The sequence below is a fragment of the Globicephala melas genome, chromosome 15 (genome assembly GCF_963455315.2).
Source record: "Globicephala melas chromosome 15, mGloMel1.2, whole genome shotgun sequence".
NCBI lineage: Eukaryota > Metazoa > Chordata > Mammalia > Artiodactyla > Delphinidae > Globicephala > Globicephala melas.
The window spans coordinates 25,275,940-25,297,030 of NC_083328.1; the positions used below are offsets into that span (position 1 = coordinate 25,275,940).

The following is a 21,091-nucleotide window of genomic DNA, read 5'->3' on the forward strand; positions in this document are numbered from 1 at the left end:
TGCTGCACGGGCTTTCTCTAGTTGCGGTGAGTAGGGGCTACTCTTTGTTGCAGTGCTTGGGCTTCTCATTGTGGTGGCTTCTCTTGTTGTGGAGCACGGGCTCTAGGCACGCAGACTTCAGTAGCTGTGGCACGTGGGCTCAGTAGTTGTGGCACGTGAGCTCAGTAGTTGTGGCACGCGGGCTCAGTAGTTGTGGCTCGTGGGCTCTTGAGCGTAGGCTCAGTAGTTGTGGTGCACGGGCTTAGTTGCTCTGCGGCATGTGGGATCTTCCTGGAGCAGGGCTCGAACCCATGTCCCTTGCATTGGCAGGTAGATTCTTTTTTTTTTTTTTTGAAGATGTTGGGGGTAGGAGTTTATTAATTAATTAATTATTGTTGTGTTGGGTCTTCATTTCTGTGCGAGGGCTTTCTCTAGTTGTGGCAAGCGGGGGCCACTCTTCATCGCGGTGCGCGGGCCTCTCACTATCGCGGCCTCTCTTGTTGCGGAGCACAGGCTCCAGACGCGCAGGCTCAGTAGTTGTGGCTCACGGACCTAGTTGCTCCGCGGCATGTGGGATCCTCCCAGACCAGGGCTCGAACCCGTGTCCCCTGCCTTAGCAGGCAGATTCTCAACCACTGGCAGGGAAATTCTTAACCAGTGCACCACCAGGGAAGCCCCTGGAGATCCTTTACTGAAGGGCCTTTGGGTTGTTTCCATTTTTTGACAACATAAGCCGTCCTACAGGGAACACCTTTGTACTCTATGGAATGTTTCTGCAGACTGCATTCCCAGACATGATGAGGTGAGGGCTTTATCTGTCTTTAGGGCTTGGTTCTGGTCTAATTCTGACCCTGTGGCCTTATTCCCCAGGAGATCAACCAGGCACCATGGCACAGAAGGGCCAGCTCAGTGATGACGAGAAGTTCCTCTTTGTAGACAAAAACTTCATCAACAGCCCAGTGGCCCAGGCTGACTGGGCTGCCAAGAAGCTGGTATGGGTCCCTTCGGAGAAGCAGGGCTTCGAGGCGGCCAGCATCAAGGAGGAGAAGGGGGATGAGGTGATCGTGGAGCTAGTGGAGAATGGCAAGAAGGTCACGGTCGGCAAAGATGATATCCAGAAGATGAACCCGCCCAAGTTCTCCAAGGTGGAGGACATGGCAGAGCTGACGTGTCTCAATGAAGCCTCCGTGCTGCACAACCTGAGGGAGAGGTACTTCTCAGGACTCATATACGTGAGTATCTTGGGGCAGCCAGTCACTTCTTGCTGGCCTCCTGCACCCCTGAGGGAAGGGAGAGGCTTGGAGATGTCTTCGGGGTGCAGGTTGGGAGGCTGAAGTTTTCAATGAGAGAGGCTGCAAGGTGGGATGGAATCGTCCAGACCTGGGTTCCCATTCACCTTGCCCTACCTAGTTCTGTGACATTGAACAGGTTATTTCACCTCTTGAAGCCTCAGTTTTCCCATCTGCAAAATGAGAACAATCACCCTCCCCATGTAAAGGAGATCCAAAGATTCCATGTAATCCCATAGGCGCTTGGTCAGTGCTCAACGGATTTCAGTGAAGTAGTTCCCTGCCCTTCCTCCATCTTGGAAATAAAGAAGAGCTCTTAACCTCCTTGGGAAGGCTTGTCCATCCTGGCAGTCAAGTAGGTAGGAGACATGAGGATCTTGGTGAGGTTTGGTGGAGGCCTTCCCTGTCCCAAATGGGAACGCCTGGATCGACCTGGACTCCTCTGGGTTGACTGTGCAGATCAGAGTGCACTAGAGCTGCACTGTCCAATATGGTAGCCACCGGCCACACGTGGCTAACTAAATTTAGATGTAAACTAATTAAGCATCAATTCTTAAAAGTTCACTTCTTCACTTGTACTGGGCTTCATGTTAAATGCCCAACAGCCACCTGTGTCTAGTGGCTGCTGTATACCTGTGACAGCACAAGTGTAGAACATTCCTATCACTACAGAAAGCTCTGTGGGACAGTCTGGACCAGATGATGTGTGACTCAGGGGTACAGGTTCCTTGTGGGGTGGGCCAGCTCCCCAGGATATAGAAGGACATGGTAACCCCATTAAGCCAAACTGGTGGGCAGAGGGTTCCCCAGTCCAGCCTTTGTCTATCTTGCCTCTCAGAAAGGGTATGTTAATCCCTTGGGCAAGTTATCTAATTTCTCTGAAATTTTGTTTCCTTCTCTGTAAAATGAACGCAAGAATAGTACTAGCCTCATAGACTGGGTTACTCTGAAAAGAAAGCACTTGGCATGCTTCCTGGCATGTTGTAGGCACTCAACATGCTAGGTGTTGTTTTTATTAGTTTTGTTGCTGTTATGGTAATTTTTGTTATTACCAGACAGATGTTCTGGGATTCTCTGCAAACTTATGGAAACAGTCACCTCCATCTTTAGGCCCTCTGGTCCTGCCTTTTGTGTTTTACCATGTGAAAATTACAAAACTCCCTTGTCATCTCTAAAATTGTCCTGCAGACGTTTTTCCTAATTAGGAAAATAAGGCACATTTATTCCAGAAGATTTGGAAAATTCATAAAAGCACAGTAAACACAAAAATCAGTCCTCCCCCAGAGATTACAGCTGATAAGATGTTGGTGCATTCCCGGTGTTTCTATGTGAGAATAGTGAGTGTTTACCTATTGAAAAGCCTGTGCACCTAGGCTGGGGACCTGCTCTTCTTTCTACATATAAGTCAGTGATGAGCATCCCCATTGCTCATTCATAACGCCAGAATGTCCCTTTATGGGCTTTGTGACCTATCCTATGGATGTACCATAATTAATGATCTATTCTTCCTATGGATTGTTCAGAGGGGGTTACAATGGGTTTTTTCTTTTTAAAGAGCCAAGGGGGAACGGGGGAGCAACTCATAATTCTATAAATGCCTCCTCTTTATCTCATTTAATTAGTACAACTCCACTGAATGAAGTATGCTAGTCTGTAAGATGAGACGAGCATACTTCATTCAGTGGATGCTGTGCTAATTCAAGCTGAGGCTCAGAGTACTGAAGTCCCTCCAAGGACAGTCTAAGATGCTCTCTAAGCAGGGAAAGTCCCTTTTGTCAAACTCCTTGTTTGGAAGCATTATCAACCTGGGGCTCTTGGCACAGAGTGGATATTTCTAAGGGCACCAATCTGCAGGGAGCAAGAGGGGAGCGGGTCTCCTGTCCAAGATGAGTCGTCTTCATCCAAGGAGGTCAAGGATGGGCCTGGATATGAATCTTGCCTGCTATGCTCTGACACAGATGTTTGAGCCCCAAATAGAAATCAGGAAAAATGAGGGGCTTATGAAGGTCCCAAGACCCAGACTATCTTCCGACAGCAGATTAAAACATGAATCAAATCTTCAAGTTCCTGCTACGCTTCTCTGGACAGATTAGATGAAAAGCCTTTCAGTCTTGTGACCACACGTCCACTGCTGTCTCGTTCCTTTCTGGTCAGTTTAATCACTTAAATAGAAACTGTTGTCCGTGACAGAGGAGATAAAGGAGGACAGGGGTGGAGATGGGGGGGCACAGCAAGTTATTCACCCGGCGCGTGATAGCGGAAGGCGCAGCAGCCCTTATTACGGGTGGGTGGCAGGTGATGCTCAGGCAGCTGGCCGTGGCCGACTTTGCCCTTGATAAAGAAGAGAACGTTCCCTTCCATTCTGCAAGGCTCATTTCGAACAAGGCACTTTTGCTCAGGTCCTGGCTGATGTCTTGTCCTCTCGGGTCTAGAAGAGGTAGAAGCCAGAGGGTCCCGTCTCCTAGTCTTAGAGATGCAGGTTCTTGCCTGAGCTGCCAAGGATCATTGATGGCACATGTGGGGCATGCATGTGGCTCTGATCCCTGGTCCAGCACTCTCTTGCTATCTTGGCTGTTGCTGTTGGCTGGCTTCTCTCTGCCTGGGATTTTTCATGACTGCTTAGCAGTCGGCTCTGTCCCTGGTGTTGGGCTGGTAGATGAGACAAGGGTTTCAGGCACAGGGAACTCAGTGAAGAGGTGGGCCTTGCTTGTACTGGCTACCGTCCCAAGTCCCAGCTCTCTGGCGAGAGTGAAGCTCACATCCCACCCTGCGCACGAGGTGACCGAGGCAGAGAGGTGACGAGACTTGCCTGGGGAGGGACCGGATCAGACTCCCCTGCTTCCCTCTCTGTGGGATGCTGAGAGTCACAGGGCCCAGTCCTCTCCCTGAGGCTGATTGATAACTGAGGGGAGGAAGATAAGGCACACTTGAGCTGGATGCAGATATGTAACATAGATTCTACAACGATGAATGGATGAAGGAAAGGTGGTAGATACACCGAATGATGTAATAACCCTGCTTTAAAACAGAAGGAGATCCTGCCATTTGTAACAACAGGGATGAACCTGGAGGACATTATGCTGAGTGCAATAAGCCAGAGAGAGAGGGGAAAATCCCGCAGGATCCCATTTACATGAGAATCTAAAATAGTCAAACTCAGAGAATCAGAGAGTGGAATGGTGGTTGTCAGGGTCTGGCGGGGAGGGGGAGATGGGGAATTTCTTATTTATGTATTTATTTGTGGCTTTTTCTTGTGTCTGTTCACAACTATCTAACCACTCAGACTTAAAACATTTTTTTTGAATAGACAACACATGCAAATAGTAAATAAAATAGTATATAAGGGTATTTTAGAACTTTTCCTTTCAACCCCATTCCTCACCTTCTGGTTCCCCTCCTTAGAGAAACCGTGGTCACCAGTTCCTTATGTAGCGTTCCAGCAATATTTTATACATATAGAGGCAAATATATGTATATTTGAATACATACATATGTATTCCTTTAAAGGGCAGTGAGCCATAGTTATTGAGCCAGTCTCCCACTGATGGGCATTTAGGTTGTTTCTAGTCTTTTTTGCCCTTTAAAATCAAGGCTGTAGCAGATCACATTCTTGATGGACCAGGTCTTTCTCTAGGATACATGTTCAGAAAGTCATGACATTGCACTACAACCTGGTAAAGAAAGTATTGTTATCCATTGTTTTATAGATGGGGAAGAAGAGGCTCAGGGGTTTGGCCTCTTGCTCAAGTCACACAGGCAATGAGGGCAAGGCTGAGGTTCAACCAGGCCTCTGTGACCTAAAGCCTGCATCTCTTCCACCTTCCCCCACTGTTCCTCATTTCTGCCGGAGGCCTTGGGAGCTCAGGGCTCCACGGCTGACCATATAAAGTGTTAGGGAAAAAGTGGACTCACTTCCTAATACGGTCACAAGAGGGAAACCCTTGGCCTGCAGCTGGGACCTGCTGTGGCACTGGGCCCTGAGATGCCGGCTGGGACATGGGAAGCGGGGATGTTGAAACCTGAACTTGACCAGCTGGAAAGGGGCCGGTGGGGATGGGGAAGCAGAAGCACAATCAAGTGCAGGTGGGCTGGGTCAGGTGAGACCAACCAAGTTGGAGCAATGGAGACTGAGACTCCAGATTCTGAAGCCCAGCTTCTGTGTGGGGTGTGCTACTGCCTTCCTAGTCCTTCCTGTAGGGCCACTGTGCCCCAGAAAGATGTGCTGAACTGGACAGAGATTCAGATCTGTCTGGAAGCATGGATTAAGTGCTTGCTGTGTACATAGCACCAGGAGGTGTCCTAGGCAGACAGGAGGAAGGTGATATTTCTCCTTCAGAAGCTGATGATGGAGTTGGGAGAGCCATGCCTTCCTTCCTTCCTCCTTCCCTCACTCCCTCCCTTCTTTCTTCTATTCATTGTATTCAGCAAATATTTACTGAGTGTCTGCTATGTGCCTGGCCCTGTGCTGGGTGTCAGATATATGCTGGTGTGCAGCTTGCAGTCCAGGAGGGACATTTAGACTGAGCCCTGAAAGAGCAGATGGAAATGGCTCTGGGAAGATCAGGGAGAAGTGTTCCAGGGAGAGAGAACATTCCATGTGAAGTTTCCAAGGTGGCAAGGTTTTCATCATCATGAAACAAAGGGAGCACTGGGTGGTCACTAACATTTATTGAGCCCCTATTACATACCAGGTACTGAGCTAAATGCTTCACGAGGGCTATCTCACAGCAAACCAATGAAGGAGCTCCTATTACACCTGCCCATTTTGCAGATGAGGATAACTGAGGCTCAGAGAGGCTAAGAGACTTGCCCAGGGACACACAGCCAAGAAGTAGCAGAATGAGAGCTCCAACAATTCCTTGGTAGTCAATCCTATACTCTTAACCACTGCCCTTTACTGCCTCCAGGTCCCTGGAGGGGTGGTTAGGGTTGTAAATGATACATTCTGGAAAGGACATGGCAGTGGCAGTGGCCATGGCCTGAGAGGAGCTGGAGGTGGAGTTGAGGCCTGAAGAGGAGGTAGGGCTTGGTTGGCCTTCATTCAAGTGATCGATTGTTTGTTGGGCACTTACTCCATGGAGGCCCCAAGCTGGGGAGCAGGACACAGATGAACAAGACACACAGGCCCTGCCCTGGAACAGCTTTGCCACCTGTTCAACAAATGTCTATTGAGCACCTACTATGTGCGGACCAGTGCAAGGCCCCGGGTCACAGAGACGAAGGCAGCACTGCCCCTGCTCCAGGGAAGCTTTGTAATTAACTGACCCCTCAGGCATTCATTTAGCAGGCATTTAGTGAGCACCCACTGTATACCTGAGCTGGTTAGCACCTTATCTGTTAAGTCTCAGTGCTGGGAGTACCTCCCCACTGAAGTTTCTCTGAGCACCCCCATGTGGGTTAGGGCCCTCCCTTCCTTGCTCCCATAATACGCTGGGCTCCATCCTTGTTGTTATGATGTTAGTTTTGAACATCCTTGTCTCCCTTTTGATCTGGGGGCTTTTTGAGGGCAGGAATGATCATTGATTTATTTGTCTCCAGCATCTAACACAAACCTGGTATACAGTAGGTGCTCAATAAGTGGCTGATGGATGTTTAGATAAGCCTTATGTTGACCTCACTCTTGCCCTTTTTGGGGAGTGGTGAGAACCTGGGGGATTACTCCCTCCCTCCCCCACCAGTCCTGTACCTTTTCAGGAACATCATTCTCCCTGTGCCCGGGCCCAACTCTCATCATCATTGTCCCTTAGCAAATGGTGCCCTGGAGGGAGGCTCCCACTCTTCAACCAGTTGCCAGCATGACTGAAAGCCCTTTGTGGGCAGGACCTTGTGTGTTTTGTCTTCCAGTATAACCCCAGAGCCTTGCACAGTGTGAGGGCACACACAGAATGAATGAATGAGTAAATGAATGAACAAATGATCTATTGTTTCTGTAGGACAGGGATAGGTCTACAGCCTTATGGACAGTGTCCACTCCTCGGAGTGGGCCAAGTTGGAGCTCAGTGCTGCCAGGGTCTTGCTGGGTGACTTTGGTCAAGTGAAAGTGACTTTGATCACTGCTCTGAGTGAAACCCAGTGATGGAATATCTGTTCCTCCTCCTTTAGTCACTTCTCGGGGGAGTTGGAGGGAAGACATGCTTCCCGGCCATCGGAGCCTTGGGCTGCACTGATGTTATTGTTTGGAAAAGCAGTTCCTGTGGGACAGGTTGGTGCCTCCCTCCTGGGCTGTGACCTCAGCCCATGGAAAAGGCCAGCGTACAGTAAGAACCAGGACAGCGCCTCCCCCAGGCACAGCACGGCAGGGTGTGCGAGCCTCTTCACGCCCCTTCCCTGTTCTGTTCATTTTCACACGCTCCTCTGCACTTGGTAGGGCAGGACAATTTTTTTTTGTTTTTTACATCTTTATTGGAGTATAATTGCTTTGCAATGGTGTGTTAGTTTCTGCTTTATAACAAAGTGAATTAGCTATACATATAGGACAATTTTTTAAGATTAATTAATTTATTTTCGTGGCTGAGACATGTGGCTTGCGGGATCTTAGTTCCCAGACCAGGGATTGAACCCGGGCCCCGAGCAGTGGAAGCCCCGAGTCCTAACCACTGGACTGCCAGGAAATTCCTGACTTTTTTTAAAAAAATTGTGATAAAATCCATATGATATGGATTCACCATATTCATCAGTTTAAAGGAAACAATTCAGTGGCAGTAATACACTCACTCACAGTGTAGTGCTACTATCACCACTGTCTGGTTCCAGAACATTTTTATAACCCCCCAAAGAAACCCGTTCCAGCTAGCAGTCACTCCAGTTCCCCCGTTTCTGCAGTCCCTGGAAACCAGAGATCTGCTTTCTGTTTCTGTGGATTTGCCTGTTCTGGGCATTTCATATAAATGGAACCATGTGATACGTGACCTTCTGAGTCTGACTTCTTTCATTCAGTGTAATGTTTCCAAGGTTCATCTGTGTTGTAACGTGTCAGGACCATTCCTATTTAAGGGCAGCTGTGTTCATCACCATTTTAGAGACAAGGGAGTGTGTGCTTTGTTCATGGTCGAGAGTATGAGCTCTGGGGTTAGCAGTCGCGATTTTAGTTCCGAATTCCCCAGCAGCTGTGTGACCTGGTGACCTCACGGAGCCTCAGTTTCCTCATCTGTCAAATGGGCAGCAGGGAAATCATAGTGTCCCTGTCACAGGTTGGATGTGAGGATTAAAGAAGAAGATGACTGTGAAGTGCTTAGCTCAGTGGCCGGCGCCCTGCAGATGCTCCAGAAGTGGTAGATGTTATTTAAGCCCGCGAGGCTCAGGGAGGCGAAGCAACAGTGGTGAGAGTGGAGCTGGGATCTGAACGCAGAACTTATAAACTATAACACAGGTGCCCTAGAAATCCAGTCTTGCCCCTTGCTCCTCTTCCCCTATATCCAGAGACAGTGATGCCAAGAGGTTCCCACTAGGACTCTGAGCCTCAGTTTCCCCCTCTCTAAAATGAGACTCTGAGCGCATCTGTCTAAGGCTGCCACTGTGAGGATGAAGTGAGAAAATGCACACGGTGGTGCTCAGACAATGCAGGTCGTGGTGGGTGTTCTCATGGCCGGACCCCCACGGGCTGTTTGTCCCTGCTGGGTTCTGGAAATAAGATGGGTTCTCTGTTTGGCAGACGTACTCGGGCCTCTTCTGCGTGGTGGTGAACCCCTACAAGCAGCTGCCCATCTACTCAGAGAAGATCATCGACATGTACAAGGGCAAGAAGCGGCACGAGATGCCCCCCCACATCTATGCAATCGCCGACACGGCCTACCGGAGCATGCTGCAAGGTGAGCCGCCCGTGGGTGCATGGAGCTCCTCCTCCTCCAGGGAGCCCACCAGGGCTGCTTACAGTCACGCCCCGGGCCCCTCCTGTCCTGCCTGACTGCAGTTCTCGCCAAGAATGCGGAGTTTGGCAGGCAGCACTGGGCCTCAGGAGGGCTGTGACTGAAAAAGGGAAAAAGCAAACTGAACATCTGTGTTTACGGCCCGGGAGGGCAAAGGAGGGCAGATAGCTTGGGCAAATATGGGCATGGGCCCGCTCTGGCTTCCGCTCCAGAGCTCGCTGTCCCTCCCGGGCTGCCCGAGGCCCTGGGCAGGCCAGCTGTCTGGAAAATGGTAGGATGCTCTCACCTGGGAAGGGAAGTTGGTGGGGAACAGCCCTGGGGCTGAGCCAACCAGATGTGGATTTGCAACCAGCTGTCACTCACACCCTGCGGTATCCTATGCAAATGTCTTTTCATCTCCAGCCTTAGTTTCCTCATCTGTGAAAAGAGAGTGATAGGATCCATCTCTCAGCTTGTGGTGAAGATTGTAAAACAGGCTTTTCCACACTGAAGGCCTTTGCATATTACCTCCATGTTTATGTATTATTACTATCATTAATAACTTTTACTGAGGTAGAACATACATACAGTAGAATGCAAAAAGTGTACAAATTCAGTGTCCAGCATAAAATTAATTTTTACATGTCTACAGTTGTATAATCACCACCCAGACCAAGATGGGAAATAGTTCCAGAAAGTTCCCTCATGCCTCTTCCCATAAATGGAATACCTCCTCGTATAAATGGATCTGGTCTTGAGATACAGGAGTTCTGCCCTCCTTACACTTGGGAAAGGGCAACAGAAAAGAACTTTGGCAGTTTTAAAGCTGTGCACAATTGTTATGTGATTTTTAGGTGCGAGTAGTCTAGAGGTTGTAAGCCGGCAACTGGTAGGCTGGATCCAGCCCTCAGATAAGTTTGGTTTGGTCCACGTGGAGTTTTTTATTTTTATTTTTTTTTAACATCTTTATTGGAGTATAATTGCTTTATAATGGTGTGTTAGTTTCTGCTTTATAACAAAGTGAATCAGTTATACATATACATATGTTCCCATATCTTTTCCCTCTTGCGTCTCCCTCCCTCCCACCCTCCCTATCCCACCCCTCTAGGTGGTCACAAAGCACTGAGCTGATCTCCCTGTGCTATGCGGCTGCTTCCCACTAACTATCTATTTTACATTTGGTAGTGTATATATATATGTTCATGCCACTCTCTCACTTTGTCACAGCTTACCCTTCCCTCTCCCCATATCCTCAAGTCCGTTCTCTAGTAGGTCTGTGTCTTTATTCCCCTCTTACCCCTAAGTTCTTCATGACCTTTTTTTTTTTCTTAGATTCCATATATATGTGTTAGCATACGGTATTTGTTTTTCTCTTTCTGACTTACTTCACTCTGTATGACAGACTCTAGGTCCATCCACCTCACTACAAATATCTCAACTTCGTTTCTTTTTATGGCTGAGTAATGTTCCATTGTATATATGTGCCACATCTTCTTTATCCATTCATCTGATGATGGACACTTAGGTTGCTTCCATGTCCTGGCTATTGTAAATAGTGCTGCAATGAACATTGTGGTACATGACTCTTTTTGAATTATGGTTTTCTCAGGGTATATGCCCAGTAGTGGGATTGTTGGGTCGTATGGTAGTTCTATTTTTAGTTTTTTAAGGAACCTCCATACTGTTCTCCACCACATGGAGTTTTAAGGATACCTAAATTAGTTGCCAACTTTTAAAAATTTGGAGATTGTACATAAAAAGCCAGATTTCTAGGTTGTTTTGAAAGTATTGGAACGTCTGGCAACATGTGATCCCACCTGTCAGCTGCCCATTTAGAAGGGGTATGAGTTCTCCAGTTCCCCAGTTCTCACCTGGCCTGATGCACTTGTTTGTGTTAACTGCCTGGCCCCTGTGTTTGACTTTGCAACCCCTGGAATATCTTCCTCCAGGAATGTTCTGAGTTGGGAATTGAAAGGAGCCCAGTTTTGGAAGCTCCTGAGGGCAGAGATCCAGATATGCCTAGGAGATATAACCCCCCAAGGTAGAGGGGCTCAGATATAGTTCCCCAAAGGTTACTGACAGGGTTAGCCAAACCCCACAGGTGCGACTCAAGCTGGACCACTCCAGACGAGAGACTACCATTACCTCCAAAGGCCAGAATATGGAGCCTTGCAAAGAGGGTTGTGGAGATAAAATCTCAGGTTTTAAAGTGATGACTCTTGGAGTTAGGTATGTGTTTTTGTGCAAAAAAATCATTTGTGGTCTCCCTTAATGGAAAAGTATAAAATGGTGGTTCACACAGCTCTTTGCGAAGCTGAACATCACAAAGTTACAGTGCTTGTATCATTTGGGGTGCTTTTGCTTGCGAGAAACATAGCAACCAATTAAAGTGGCTTAAACAACGGGAATTTATTACCTCACATAGCAAATAGTCTGAAGGTTGATGATTTCAGGCTTAGCTAATTCAACAGCTCAAAACCAGACTTTTTTGGGATTTTCTTGGCTACTTCCTCATGGTCACAAGATGGCAGCCATAGCTCCAGACATCACATCCTCATGTGATAATATCCAAAAGCATGAAGGACGTGGAGGGTTAGGTTTTTTTCCTATGCCTCTTTTTTATCAGCGAGGAAAACCTTTTCCAGAACCTTCTCAGAGCAGGCATCCCTTATGCCTGATTGGCTAAAACTTGTTCACAGGCCAACCTCTAAACCAATCATTGGCAAAGAGGACTGTAACATTTATGATTGGTTTGGACTATTCCTGGTTCTTTTCTGGAGCTGAGGGAGCTCCCACTAAGCACATTTTATATGAATACCAGAATGAAAGAAAATTTCATTAGCAAAGAGGAAGCGGGGAGTGACAGTGAAGCACTGCCATAGTGCTCTTAAAATATATATGTGTAACTTTTAAAAAAACTTGAATCTTTTATATTGATTCTAGAAAAAGTAAAACATATATTTGAGCAAAAGAGAATATACCAGCACCCATAATTCTATCACCCAGAGATCACCACCATTAACCTTTTGCTATGAAATCTTCATACACTAACTGAGCTGGATGGCATGAAATGAAGGACGTTTTGACTATCTGAAAATAATTGGTTCCAGAAAAAAATCACTTAAAACAGGCACTGTAGATTAAAGGGGAAGGGGGCTTGAGGGGCTTGAAAAATGACACTGCAAATTATGAAAACAGGCTTATTTATTTTACATGTAATAGGAATTTGGTGGTAATTTCAACTAGATGCTAATTCTTAGATTGAGTATAAAATTAATTCATTTTTTTGCCTTAACTTTTTTTTGGACGGAACCATGTGAGAGCATAAGACACCATTCTTCATGTCATGCTTGCTTTCTGCAGTGTAGGGTAAGAGGGTAATTTTTGCAGACTTATTGGAGAGATCACCACTTTTGCCACGGGCTTTTACTTATTTGGCATTTAACACAGCGCCTCAAAGCCCCTGTTATGTTACCTTTCCCGATGACTCTCTGATATTTGGTTGTGAATTGATCTGACTTTCTGTGGCCTTTCAGAGGGCATGGACATGTGACATTGCACCTTCAGGGAAATCAACAGTTTTGCGGAGCTGCCACTTCGTTGTGTTTGTATCAAGACAATGGATGTTGGCACCCAGTAGTTGGCAAGGTGAAGCCTTTGAGTCGGAGGGCAACAGTGATGCAGACCAGAGAAAGATGTTTCAGTGGGTTCTGATTTCCTAAATAGTCGTCTCATTGAAGAATATTTTTGTATTGTGATAACTTTCATCTCCCTAGACAACTTCCCATCCATGGGGCAATGTTATACTCTATACCGGGACCCCTGGGGCTGATAACATTTCATTCCTTTTAGGCCCTATATTTTAACACAGAATTATATAGTGAAATATAAAATTACTTAGAAATTTCAGGGTCTTCCCTGGTGGCACAGTGGTTAAGAATCCGCCTGCCAATGCAGGGGACACGGGTTCATTCCCTGGTCCGGGAAGGTCCCACATGCCACGGAACAACTAAGCCCGTGCACCACAACTACTGAGCCTGCGCTCTAGAGCCTGCGAGCCACTACTAAGCCCTCGTGCCACAGCTACTGAAGCCTGCACACCTAGGGCCCCTGCTCCGCAACAAGGAGAAGCCACTGCAATGAGGAGCCCGCGCACCACAACGAAGAGCAGCCCGCACTCGCCGCAACTAGAGAAAGCCCACGCACAGCAACGAAGACCCAACGCAGCCAAAAATAAATTAATTAATTAATTTTTAAAAATAAAATTACTTTGAAATTTCAAACCTCAAGAGAAAATGACAGCCATGAGCGCACAGAACCATAAAAGATAAACTCTTTTTAGATTAAATGTTAATCAACAGCTGCTACGTATGTATTCCTTTTGGCCTTACCTGGTGATTCCTGGCAAATTAGTGATGATAGACTGCAATGGAAAAAAATCCCTCCCCCCCAAGAAAAAATCAAGGAGAAAAATATAGGCTTGGGAAAAATAATTTTTTTTCTCTAGAAAGTGGGAATTTGGTTTTTGTGAAGGAACATGTGGGCTCAGTTTGTGACTCTATTGGTGAATGTTGCTATTCCAGGCTGTACAGTCATTTGGCTTGAATCATGCTGAACTTTCTATCTTGGAGGTGTCAAGCTAGCAGCTGTGGCTTCCTCCTCAAGTCCTCTGTGGAACAGGCTGGAGTGTGAAGAGATGGGGTTGGGAAGGGGTGGAGAACACGTTCACTGAATACAGAATGAAATGTTTAAAATATGTGACGTAGATGCTTAAGTTCCCGAGGACCCCTAAACTCCATAAAACCCACAAACTCCATCCTTGTCTGCCTGCTCATCACTGGATCTCTGGCATGTTTGCTGGTGCCTGTCGTGGAGTAGCTGCTCCGTTAATATTTGTGATGAATGAAGGAAGAACTCTCAGAGTTGTTTAAAGAAAAGAACCAACCAGGGTCAGGATGGGGGGGTTTGTCTTAGAGGGGTGGGGAGTTATAAGCCTTGATGGCTTACTAAGAGGGGAAAGGGGATCTGGGGTGGCGTTCTGGCTGAGAATAGTAACAGGGGAGTTGGGAATATGGTAGGGGATTTCTAAGACATAATTTACTGACTACCCCCTCCTCAAAGGAAGCCAAGCCCCTGGGGAAGAAGAGGATGGGAGAAGTAGGCATTTAAAGATGCAGCTTATATATGTGTATGTGTACATGATGTTGTGTTTACTTTTTACATTTCCCAATTTTTTTCTTTTTTTTGGAGAGATGATAGATTAAATTCAAAAGCTGAAAATTCTCACCTTTCAACCCTTGTGCACTAGACGCCTAATTTCCCTCCCCAGAGATAACCATGGTTTCTAGTTTATTAGATATTCTCCTAGAGATATTTTCTGCACATGTGTGCAGATACATATCTATTTCCCTCTCCCCAAGATTTCCCCACAAATAGTAACATTCCATATGCACCGTTCTATAGGCTGCTAGAGTATTACATGCCTAAAGGGATTCTTTGTTCCTTTTTTCCATTTTTAGTTTTTATTTTTAGTGAAGGTATATGTGAAGATGATTCAGAGTCAATTCCTCAAGGCTTATTAAGGAAAATAGCCCTCCTTTGTTGCTTCTCTACTTTCCCCTTCTCCAGGGGTATCCATTATCAACCCTTTAACTGATTTTTGGATAGTTACCTCTGTAATCACTAAAAAACTTGAGTATATTGCTCATATCTTAATTTTTCCCCTGTTTTAGTCAATAGCCTATTGACTTTTCTTTCTTTCTTTTTTTTTTTTTTGCGGTACGCGGGCCTCTCACTGTTGTGGTCTCTCCCGTTGCGGAGCACAGGCTCGGACGCGCAGGCTCAGCAGCCATGGCTCACGGGCCCAGCCGCTCCGCGGCATGTGGGATCTTCCCGGACCGGGGCACGAACCCGTGTTCCCTGCATCGGCAGGCGGACTCTCAATCATTGCGCCACCAGGGAAGCCCTAGCCTATTGACTTTTCATCATGGAACATGAGGATTTAGCTCAGTCACTCCTTTGCTTTGCGCCTCCTGTCTCCTCCCAGCACACATGCATTTGCGCCCTATCTCATAGAATCCCAACATAGTTTTGTATTAACGTTGATGAAAACTATATTCAGAGTTTACATTATTATGACTGTGTAGATGCTATTCACAGCTGAGCTCTGCACTGTCTTGTGAATGCTTTTCCGGTACAATTATTCTTTTCCCTGGAGTTAGTAATTGCCTTTTTTTTCCCAACTTGATTATCTATGTACTTAATCACTAATTCTACCCCAAATTTTCCTTCAGAATATGTTAATCTCCTTCTAATATGTCTAGCTATGTGTTCAAGATCCTATTGATAGCTTCTCCATGAAGGTGATCGCTACTGGAGTCTTCTGACCTGCCCTGGCTACCTTCTATGACTGGTAGCTGACATTTGGGATCTTCTTTTATCATTCTTGGAATACCCTTCAATGCTCTCATGGTGGATTCCTTGTTTCCTAGTTTCCAGGTCTCCTTCCTTGATTTACTCCCTGTTTAAATGGAACACTTTCTCTAGCAGCTTCTCAAGAAAGGATGTATGTGAGGCAAATTGAGATCTTGCATATCTGAAAGTCTTGATGCTTCTCTAATATTTAAGGGCAGTTTAGCTGGTTCTAAATTTTTAAGCAAGAAATAGTCTTCTTTCAGAATTTTTAAGGCATTGCTTCATTAGCTTTGAGATTCAGTTTCATTTTTGAGGAGATAAAAGCCAATCTGGGGCTTCCCTGGTGGCGCAGTGGTTGAGAGTCCGCCTGCCGATGCAGGGGACACGGGTTCATGCCCCGGTCCGGGAAGATCCCACATGCCGCGGAGCGGCTGGGCCCGTGAGCCATGGCCGCTGAGCCTGCGCGTCCGGAGTCTGTGCTCCGCAACGGGAGAGGCCCACAACAGTGAGAGGCCCGCGTACAGCAAAAAAAAAAAAAAAAAAAAAAAAAAACCAATCTGATTCTTGATCCTTTGTGTATGACCAGTTTTTTCTCCTTCTCTGGAAGCTTTTTTTTTTTTTTTCCTGACTCTTCTTTATCCCCCTGTTTATGATGGTGGAATCTGGCATGTGTCTGTTTTCAACCATTGCGCTGGAGACTGAGTGGACCCTCATAATCTATAAACTCACATCCTTAAATTCTGGGAAATTTTTGTGAATTACATCCTTAATGATTTCTTTCTCTTTGTATTCTCTCTCCTGTTTTTTTCTAGATGTTTTCTTATTTCCATAATGGAATTCCTAGATTGTTTTTATGATTTTCATCTTTCTCGTCTCATTTATTTTCTGGGCAGTTACCTCAACTTTATCTTATGAACCTTCCATTGAGTTCTCAATGACTGCTTTCATTAAAAAAAAAAAATTCGAAGAGCTTTGTTTTGTTTCCTGAATGTTTCTTTCTTATAACATTCTTTTTTCCATGTATGTCCCTTTTCTTGGAGGGTACTTTTCCACAGGTAGGTCTCTGTTTCCTCCAAGAGGCATATTTTCTGTTTTATTTGTTTTAATTTATGTTTGTCTTATTAGTGGCTTTCTTCGGATGCTCAGTGAATTGTTGGCTGTCCATTCATCTGGGATGCTTTAGTGCATGGGCACCAAAAGGTTGATGGCAGCTCCGTGCTTGCAGGAGGAGCTTGCTCGTGATGAGCCTGGCTATGGGCGGGTGAAGCTGGGCTGCTCCATCGGGGCACTTCTTCTGTATCTTTCAGTCTCTTTTCTTGGGCTGATGAGATTCTTCAGAGAAGACTTGTGCAATCTTCTGCCTGGAGGAGAAATATCTGTCTAACATCATTTTGAGGGTCTAGTTGAGAAGAGGCTGAGGGTTTCAAACTGTGGGATCAAACTTGTATGTTACTCTCCTGCTGTCAGTAGGGTCCTGGTGTCCCCCAAGACAGAGACCCTCTATTTCTTCCTCTCCAGAGAATAAATCTGCCCCCCTTCTGTGGGTTGTGGGAAGGGCAGTCACTTGGCTGCAGGAGTGTAGAAGGTATCTGGAGTATCTAGCAGCTTCTCAAACAGACATTCAATCAGTCCTTGTGGGGTTTTTTCCCTCTACCCCTTTCCCAAGGCCCCGGGGGCTGCCAGTTACTGAGGTTTGGGGCTGGAGGCAGGGGGCTCTGCTTCTCCACTTTCCCCACTGCCAGCTTAGACTTCTCTCCTGGGACTGTCATCACTCATCCTGTTTGCTGGCTTCCCAGGTTGTGCTGCTGTTCTCTCCTCTCTTGTTCATTTCAACGGCTTCATGTGTTTTTGAAAAACCCCTTTACTGTCACTTTAGTAAGGTTTGGGGAGGAAGAAGCGCTAAATACCTGTGTTCAACCCACTATCTTTTTTTTTTTTTTTTAGCATCTTTATTGGAGTATACTTGCTTTACAATGGTGTGTTAATTTCTGCTGTATCACAGAGTGAATCAGCTATACATATACATATATTCCCATATCCCCTCCCTCTTGCATCTCCCTCCCACCCTCCCTATCCCACCCCTCTAGGTGGTCACAAAGCACAGAGCTGATCTCCCTGAGCTATGCGGCTGCTTCCCACTAGCTATCTATTTTACATTTGGTAGTGTATGTATGTCCACGCCACTCTCTCACTTTGTCCCAGCTTACCCTTCCCCCTCCCCATGTCAAGTCCATTCTCTACGTCTGCATCTTTATTCCTGTCCTGCCCCTAGGTTCTTCAGAACCATTTTTTTTAAATTCCATATATATGTGTTAGCATACGGTATTTGTTTTTCTCTTTCTGACTTACTTCACTCTGTATGACAGACTCTAGGTCCATCCACTTCACTACAAATAACTCAGTTTTGTTTCTTTTTATGGCTGAGTAACAGTCCATTGTATAGATGTACCACATCTTCTTTATCCATTCATCTATTGATAGACACTTAGGTTGCTTCCATGTCCTGGCTATTGTAAATAGTGCTGCAATGAATATTGTGATACATGACTCTTTTTGAATTATGGTTTTCTCAGGGTATATGCTCAGTACTGGAATTGCTGGGTCATAGGGTAGTTCTATTTTTAGTTTTTTAAGGAACCTCCATACTGTTCTCCATAGTGGCTGTATCAATTTACATTCCCATCAACAGTGCAAGAGGGTTCCCTTTTCTCCACACCCTCTCCAGCATTTATTGTTTGTAGATTTTGTGATGATGGCCATTCTGGCTGGTGTGAGATGATACCTCATTGTAGTTTTGATTTGCATTTCTCTAATGCTTAGTGATGTTGAGCATCCTTTCATGTGTTTGTTAGCAATCTGTCTATCTTCTTTGGAGAAATGTCTATTTAGGTCTTCTGCCCATTTTTGGATTGGATTGTTTGTTTTTTTGATACTGAGCTGCATGAGCTGCTTGTATATTTTGGAGATTAATCCTTTGTCAGTTGCTTCATTTGCAAATATTTTCTCCCATTCTGAGGGTTGTCTTTTCATCTTGTTTATGGTTTCCTTTGCTGTGGAAGAGCTTTTAAGTTTCATTAGGTCCCATTTGTTTATTTCTGTTTTTATTCCCTGTCTCTAGGAGGTGGGTCAAAAAGGATCTTGCTGTGATTTATGTCATAGAGTGTTCTGCCTATGTTTTTCTCTGAGAGTTTAATAGTGTCTGGCCTTACATTTAGGTCTTTAATCCATTTTTGGTTTATTTTTGTGTATGGTGTTAGGGAGTGTTCTAATTTCATTCTTTTACATGTAGCTGTCCAGTTTTCCCAGCACCACTTATTGAAGAGGCTGTCTTTTCTCCATTGTATATTCTTGCCTCCTTTATCAAAGATAAGGTGACCATATGTGTGTGGGTTTATCTCTGGGCTTTCTATCCTGTTCCATTGATCTATATTTCTGTTTTTGTGCCAGTACCATGCTGTCTTGGTTACTGTAGCTTTGTAGTATAGTCTGAAGTCCAGGAGCCTGATTCCTCCAGCTCCGTTTTTCTTTCTCAAGATTGCTTTGGCTATTCAGGGTCTTTTGTGTTTCCATACAAATTGTGAAATTTTTTGTTCTAGTTCTGTGAAAAATGCCAGTGGTATTTTGATAGGGATTGCATTGAATCTGTAGATTGCTTTGGGTAGTATAGTCATTTTCACAATTCAACCCACTATCTTTTGATGGAAATTCTCTCACACCTTTTCCAAAGAAGCAATAATGGTGATAGTGGATTTTTATTGTGTGCTTCCTATATGCACAGGGCTTTCCAGAAATAATCTCCATTCATCCTTCCCACAAACCCACAAGGGAGACAGGATCAGATTAGAACCTTTAAATTAAGCCCTGAAACTATTACGGTGCCCACACATGTAATCCAGAATAAAAAGAACACTAAACTATAAAGTAATGAAAGCCAACAAAGTTTTAAATTTTCCCATGACATTTACTATGATAGTTTTTAAGACATAGCAAATATTGACTCCTTTGAAATGTTCTTTATTTTTACCTCCCTCCCTTCCTTTGCTTGTGGACCTATGTTTACATGACTGGTCAGATAATCCAACCCTGGAGGCAGGTGCTATTTTTAGCCCCATTTTATTGCTGGGGAAACTGAGGCTCAGGGAGGTGAAGAACTTGACACATGAGTATCAGAGTGGATTTGGACTTGCTTTATCAAACTGCAAAGCCCAGGGCTTGCTGGACAAGTGGGTGATGCTGAGCTGCTGCACAGGCCCCTCCTGCCCCATGGAAGGCTGTTTGCTCCTGCAGGACTGTCTCCTTACATCTCAGGGGGTTAGTGTTGAGGGCCCAGCACTTGGGAAGCTGACATTAGTGACTTCAGCAAATTAGCATGATGAGTGTGGGGAAAGCATCACCAAAGCTTTCCCGACAAAATCCACTTTGGATCTCCCACCGCCCCTCTGTGTGTCTCTGGGGTGAGGGACGGTGTGAAAGGCAGATGAGATTTCATTCTGAGGATGAGAGGAACCGTCAGGATCTGTCACTGGAAGTGTTGTGTCCTCACCTAATTAGCACCCAATGGCCACTCTCAGGGGATTAAAGAAAAAAACAACAGCTACAGACATTTATCAGCCCAAGCTCTTGGCTGAAGCCTCTTCAGGCTGCGGAGAGGTCTGTGGGAGTGGAGTGATCCAAACTCCGCTCTCTGCTTTGCAAGTTCCCACACTCAGTCTGAACCCTCTGTCCATGGCCGGCAGGCACTGGGGGGCTGGCTCGTGCTCCCCCAACTCCCAAGGGGCTCCCCTGTAAGCTCAGCAGAGACAGGAAGGGCAGCGATGCTCATTGGGCTCTCTGCCCCGTAGATCCTGCCTCCCTTGGCCGTTGCCGGTCCCCTGCAGGACAGCCTCCCCATTTGACAGACTGAAGAAACTGAGGCTCAGAGCACTGAATGGCTTGGCCCCCGAGCTGAGTGTCAAACCTGGCAACGTCACCTTTTGCCACCCTGGAAACATTCTCTGAGGCAGTATGGTAGATAGTGTAGTGCTATTACCCCCATTTAACAGATGAGGAAACTGAGGCCCCAAAAGGCTAAGGGACTGGCTTAGGCCTTATAATTAGAAAGGGTTGAACTTGGCCTGATACCCTGTCCTCCTGGGACAGAATCACTGCCGTCTGTAACCACGTCACTGGCTCACTGTTGTAGAGGACTGAGAGGATGGAGTGGTAATGATAAAAAAGCTAATAGTAATAGCACTTATTATGCTTTTGAATGGGCCTTGGGTATTTTTAAGCTCTTTGTGTGTCCAGTCTCATTTCATTTTCACATCCCTTCCTGGTGAGGAAACTGATGCTCTGAGTTGCCTAAGAGGTGGAGCTGGGAAGTAATTCCAAGTCATTTTGCTCTTGAGACTGTGTTCCTGTGACACATCCCCAGGGAGGGGACCGGTTGCATGCTTCTCTGCCTCTTGGAGACTTTGCTGCAGCTCTCTGCTCAGCATCTGGCCTGGCGGTGTGAGGGATGCTGGCAGCTCCATCTGTCTGGCCCCATCTGGTTGGCCCTCTGAGGTATCATGAGAAGATCACGTT

General features: G+C 46.0%; 1 protein-coding gene across 4 annotated transcripts in view; it reads left to right on the plus strand.

Annotated features, from left to right (window-relative positions):
• Positions 1-21,091, plus strand: part of MYH11 (myosin heavy chain 11) — a 128,009-nt gene that overhangs the window by 16,606 nt on the left and 90,312 nt on the right. For all 4 annotated transcript variants that reach the window (XM_060285764.1, XM_030884047.2, XM_060285765.1 and 1 more), the window contains exons 2-3: positions 850-1,211; positions 8,920-9,076. In XM_060285764.1, the coding sequence (XP_060141747.1) occupies positions 867-1,211; positions 8,920-9,076 (502 nt within the window). In that variant the 5' untranslated portion in view covers positions 850-866. The remainder of the gene's footprint in view (positions 1-849; positions 1,212-8,919; positions 9,077-21,091) is intronic.